This window comes from Phyllostomus hastatus, unplaced genomic scaffold (assembly GCF_019186645.2).
Source record: "Phyllostomus hastatus isolate PE091 unplaced genomic scaffold, TTU_PhHast_1.1 phas_contig_151, whole genome shotgun sequence".
Taxonomy (NCBI): Eukaryota; Metazoa; Chordata; class Mammalia; order Chiroptera; family Phyllostomidae; genus Phyllostomus; species Phyllostomus hastatus.
The window spans coordinates 723,369-729,250 of NW_025333616.1; the positions used below are offsets into that span (position 1 = coordinate 723,369).

The window sequence follows — 5,882 nt, forward strand, 5'->3', positions numbered from 1 at the left end:
CCGTGATCTGGCTGAGTTAACAAAATGTCCTCAAGATCCATTCATGTTGTCTGAAATGGCAGTTTTTTTTCTTCATTTTTCTTGTTGACACTATTACAGATATCTCTTCACCCTGCCCCTCACCTTTGCCCACCTCCACCAAACCCTCAACCCCCTGTCCCTCTGGCCACGACTGTACCCCTATCTGTCTGTGGCTCATGCATGTGTGTGCTTTGGCTGATCCCTGCACCTACCTTCATCCAGCCTCCTCCTCCCTCACCTCTGCCTGCTCTCAGTCTGTGCCTTGTGTTCCCAGTTTGTTCTTCATTCTGGTGGTTGAGTAATATTCTGATATATATATATTTAGACTTTGGAAAATTCCACAAATCACATCATTATTAAAAAGGATTAGTTTTTCAGGTGGTACCACACTTGGCTGTCCCTTCAAACACTAAGTGAGGGCAGTTCTGGGGAAATGGCACACATGGCATCTGATGAAGACAGGAAGGATGGTGGGAATAGAGAGGGTGGTAGGCATCAGTTGTATTCATCTTTCAGGTTCCTATCTAATTTTGCCCATTTATTGATTGATTGGTTCTGGGTTAAGTCCTGTGAGCTTAGGTGAGGAAGATTCAACAATGTCCATCTGATCACCTAATGATTAGACATGAAGAATATTTCATTAGCCCTGGATGGTGTAGCTCAGTGGATTGAGCATGGGTTGTGAACCAAAGGGTCGCTGGTTTGATTCCCAGTCAGGGCACATGCCTGGTGTTGTGGACCAGGTCCCCAGTGGGGGGTCATGTGAGAGTTGACCACACACTGATGTTTTTCTCCCTCTCTTTCACCCTCCCTTCCCTTCTCTATAAATATAAATAAATAAAATATTAAAAATAATATTTTATTGCATAAAGTGGAAGACAGCACGAGGTTTTAGATGTGTGGGCTCAAACAGCCATGTGGGAAGGACCCTCATGGCACAGGGGAGAGAAAACAAGGGGGTCATTACAGAAAGTCAACAAGAAGGGAGAGAAACAGACATTTAATGGAGGAAGAGCCCTGCACAGGGAGCACTGAGACACTCCCTGCACCCAAACCTTGTTCTCTCCTCTGGACACATCAGCAGACAGTTTCCCCACCTGTGGTCCAGACTGTCTTCACCACCTCTTGGGTCATCAGAGGGGCTCCATGGCTCCCCCTCTCTGAACAGTGCCCTGTCCCCTCTGTGTTCACGTCCTGGCTGCAGTGTGGGTCTTCCTCTTGCTGTCTCAAGCCTCAAAGAGCAGCACCCCAAGGACCACCAGCACCAATCCGGCCAAGCACAAGCGGATGAGATTCCCCACTGTGTAGTCTTGGGGGTGGAAGATTAGGGAATATAGGCAAAAAGGTCACAGAGGACAGAGCAGACCAAAGTCACCCCAGAATCCAGGATGTCCACCCAGGACATCTGTCTCTGGCAGGACCAGACTCTCTGCACCCATCCCCACAACTGAGGGCTCTTTCACTCCCCACTCCTGGGATCTGACTTGTTCTGTGATGGGCTGACAGTGTTGGCTGCCCCTGAGGACCATGAAATTGGGGTGTGAGTGAGGACCTGGGGAGACACGAGCCTCCCTCCTGGGGTCTATGCTCCCCAATGCCCCTCTTCTCAGACTGTAACTTTCACAGGGTCATGTCATAAGCCCAGACTTGACTCTGCCAGGTTCCTGTCTCCTCCTTGGATCATCTCAGCCCCTTGTGGCCCCTGAACCAACACAGATTCACTTTGGACCAGAGTTTACTTGCCCTACAGCTCAGGATTAGTAATAAATGGTCACAGTAAGGAAGTGGTGTGTTCTGGGTTCCGTCTGAGAGACAGAGCCCAGAAGCTCATTCCCCTACAGCTGAGAGATCCACTAACTCAACAGCTGATGAACCAGGATCCATGGATTAGGGTTGGTGTCAGGGGCTTCAGAACATCCCCCTTTGTGGAGCTTTCTAAAGTCCACCATTTATTACTGTTTAAGACTCTGAAGAAACATAGCTCTCTGCTGAGTGAGCACAGAGAGGACAGGGTTCAGGCCACCTCACCTATGACCAGGGCTCCAGGATTCCCCATGGCTATGGGGAGGTGTGGTGTGAGCTGTAGCACCTGTAGGTCCCCGGAAGGGCTGAGGTCATGGGACACAGGAAGAATTGGTGGAGGAGGGAATGGACTGACACCTTCATGGACAAAGAAATGTGTCCCTCGGGCTCCGTGACTGACAGCAGGGTCACCTACTCTCCTAAGTTTACTGTAGGGCCAAGGTGGATTGAGAGAAAGGGTCTGTCAGGGAGCCACCTTGGTGACAGGTGAACTAGGGCTTTTCCTTCCTGCTGTATCAGGTCCCTTATGTCACCTAATGTCACCGCAGGCCTGTGAGCAGAGGGGACCAGGGATGAACAGACATGAACTTGACACTCAGAGAATAGAAGGGACCACCTGCACCCACAGTGGGAGCAGCAGAGCCAGAACCTGAACCAGGACTGACTCTATCCCTTGTTCCCTTCTCTGAGGTGAACACCTGAGCTTAATAAAGGGTCTCAACCTCAGACATTGTCCTGCCTGTCCCTCCCTGTAGTGTCACCATTAGTGCTGCAGAGGTGACAGTTCCCATGACATCACATCCTGCAGGGCTTCCCTGTGAGCCCCACTCCCAGGAGGTCAGAACCAAAACTGAAAGGAAATCTAAGCTCTGGGCCACGATTCTCTCCTTTTACACTTGGAGACACTGAGACACACAGAGGGGAAGGGTGTGTCCAAGTCAGAGCCTCCAGAAGTGCCTGAACTTGCACAGGACTCAGGCCCTGTCCCCATGGACACAGCCACCACCTCCCCACAGGGACCCTCACTTATTGATCTGCGGGCCTGACTGAGTTGGTGAGTGGCTGATCCTCAGAGCCGTCTAGAAATTCAGGATGGGGGCGAAGGGGGAGGGCTACCTTCCCCCAACTAGATTCATCTGCCCTTCCACCAGTCTGGACCCCTGATGTCCCTCTTTCATGCCCATTCCTCATGTCACTTGCCAGCCCCAGAGCCCTAGGGATCCTGTGGTTCAGGCATCTCTGCCTGACTCCCAGCCCCCGGGACACTAGCCCATCCCTGATTGTCTGGGGGACACAAGATCCCCTAGTGAACCCTTAGAATTTCCCTGGGCTGCCCTGTACTTCCTCTGGCCAAGTTCTCAGGGACTCACCAGCTATGGGGATGGGCCCTGTGGGTGGGGGTTGGGGGCCTCCATAGAGTCCTGAGAATGAGGGCAGAAGGAAGTGAGGGTCTGGAACAAACCTAGAGTTGGCAAATCACTCACATTCTTCTGCTACATCTGCTTATGGTACCTTAATGAAACTCCATCTGCCTACATAACCACTTTTTAAACCCAGGTGAAAGTGACTGGGAGGGTCTCTGTGGGCAGATCTCTGCTGACTGACCATCTCCCAGAGACCCCTCACTCTCATCCAACTTCAGACGTCTCCAGGGGACAGGATCTTGAGCTGATGTGCTCAGAGATGAAGGGGTCAGGGGCTCTCACCTGAGACCAGGAGCTCCAGGGAGTCACTGGGGTGAGACCACAGTAGGGGGCTGTCCCTGTAATAGCCATAGCATCTGAAAGTCCACCTGTGTCTGGGGGTCACAGGGCCCACAGAGAACAGGGCCTGGACCCACCCACTGGGGTGTTGCTGTGAGTCCAGGGTCCAGGAGAGCCTGTCTTCTCCTTCCTTAATCAGAATGAACCTTTCAAATCCCTTTGATGAGCCACACTGGAGGGTCACAGTCCCCCCTGACTTCACCACAGGGCTGGGCAGGGCTGAGAGGCTGGGTTTGCTGTAGTAGATTCCTAGGAGAGAAGGAGGCAGCATGTTAAATGGGACTCACATCTCCCTCATGTCTCCCAGGGCTGTTCTGTGAGGGGGAGACCCCGAAGAGCATCTTCCTTCCTGATGGCAGAGCCAGAGGCTGAGATCCCTGAGGGTCCTCTCACCTGTTAGCACCAGCTCCAGGGGGTCACTGCATTCTGACCAGCCAGTGGGGCTGAGGTATTTACAATAATATCTCTCTGCACGGGTATTTTTTATGAAGAACTTGGCCTTGTCCATGGGCCACAGTAGTTTCTGTGTGTCCAAGGAGCTATGACTTTTATCACTATACAGGCGGTACTCATCGGCCTTCAGGGTCCCCTGACACCAGATAGTCACAGGGCTCCCCCAGGGTATGGGAGTGCCTGGCTCAGCCCAGATGGTGGGTCTGGGGAGGGTCCCTGGAAAGATGCAGAAGCTGCATTAGGCGGACCTTCCCTGTTCCTCATTTCCCAGCTCAGCCCACATCCCTTCTCTTTTATCCCGGAACCTCTGTGCTCCCTTCTGGGCCCCAGGGGAGAAGTAGGAAGTGGGTCAGGGAGCTTGGGGAGGACTCACCATTCTGCTCACAGGTTTTCTGGCTTAGGCTCAGCCCTGGAAGAGAGTCCCTGTCAGATTTGCACCTGGATGTCAGAGCTGATTCCCTTAACTCGGGGCCGCATCTGCTCCAACTGCCTGAGCCTGAGGGTCCCCATAAACAAGTATGTGCAGCTGCCCCATCCCCTCCGGCTGCTCCATGCCCATGTCCCACAACTGACCGAGGCAGAGAAGAGCTGGGAGGATGGACATAGTGCCGTCTGCTCTGAGTGCTCCCGCTCTGCAGGTGGATGAGACCCTGGGCCTGGAGGACAGAGATGCACAGGATGTGGTGAGTCAGAGGCTGCAGCCACCCTTCTGGGTTCCCACCCCTGTAGACCCACAGCAAGGGGATGGCCCCGCCCTGGGCCTGGCTCTGGGTTTTTCCATGACGAGGGCTCAGGAGGATTCCTCACCTTCTGGAGGTGCTGAGCCCAGATCTGGGGTCTCTTCTTACTTCTAGGACCCTCTGCCTGGTCTTTGCTTCTGTCAGAGAGGGTGGGACCCAGGCTCTGGTCCTTTGTCCACCTTCCACAGGCTGACCCTTAATAGAACTCAATACTCATTGTCTCAGCCTCCAAAAAACAGCATTTACTTTTTATCTCTGACTTGTCCATAGAGAAATATTTACTAATCAGCTAGTGCTGCCACATACTTGTGTTAGAACCGGAAATACATCCGTAATCCAGGAGACTGACTTTCTGTATCTTGAGAACTCTTCTCAGCAGAAAATGAGCATTCTATGTCTAAAGCAGAAATGACTTTACTTACAAAGGAGAAATGAGGGGAAATATGAGAACACCTCGGACCATGACTAGGCTAGTTGAGGGAAGAGCTGTTTTTCTTTTATCCTCATCAAAGAATATGTTTGTTGATTTTATAGAATAAGGAAGGGAGAGACAGAGAAACAGACATTGATAAGAGGGAGAAACATTGATCAGTTGCCCCTCCCCCATACATTTCCTGACTGGGGATCATACTCACAGCCTTTTGGTGAATGGGACAACACTCCAAGCAAGTAAGCCACTGGGCCAGGGCTGAGGGAAGGGCTATTGAATGAAGTGGAACCCTAGGAGGTGGGAGTGAGAATACTCTTGAGAGGAAAGAATATCATAGGGAAATCTAGAGACAGACACTGTCTGATAGCAGTAAGGGAGGGCAAGGTGGTGGCTGGTCATGGGAATGCTCTATGGCACCCAAAGATGTTGGATTAAGTGTGTGAGGCAGAGGAATATGCAGGGATTAGCTGTTACAGTCACACTGGTTTGTGAATCTCACAGGTGCCGTGTGTTACAGAGGACCTAGAGCAGTTCAATGTGTGTATGTGACGTGTAATGTGAACAGTAATTGAACTCCATCCTGTGTGTCCAACAATATTAGATGAAAGGCTTACATGGATTCACCGCACAATTCATGTATATATTTTAGCTGTCACAACACATGTAGAAAAG

General features: G+C 51.6%; 1 protein-coding gene across 2 annotated transcripts; it reads right to left on the minus strand.

Annotated features, from left to right (window-relative positions):
- Positions 1-900: 900 nt before the first annotated feature.
- LOC123813392 (leukocyte immunoglobulin-like receptor subfamily A member 6) lies at positions 901-4,714 on the minus strand. 2 transcript variants are annotated; one of them, XM_045830384.1, is made up of 5 exons: positions 4,614-4,714; positions 4,414-4,449; positions 3,981-4,256; positions 3,531-3,836; positions 901-1,330 (listed from the first exon to the last, which is right to left on the minus strand). In XM_045830384.1, exons 1-5 carry the CDS (start codon positions 4,642-4,644, stop codon positions 1,248-1,250), a joined length of 732 nt encoding a protein of 243 aa, XP_045686340.1. In that variant the 5' UTR covers positions 4,645-4,714; the 3' UTR covers positions 901-1,247. The 2 variants fall into 2 exon arrangements, with proteins under 2 accessions (XP_045686340.1, XP_045686339.1); XM_045830383.1 differs by having other exon boundaries at positions 4,414-4,536; positions 4,614-4,690.
- Between the last annotated feature and the right edge of the window lie 1,168 nt (positions 4,715-5,882).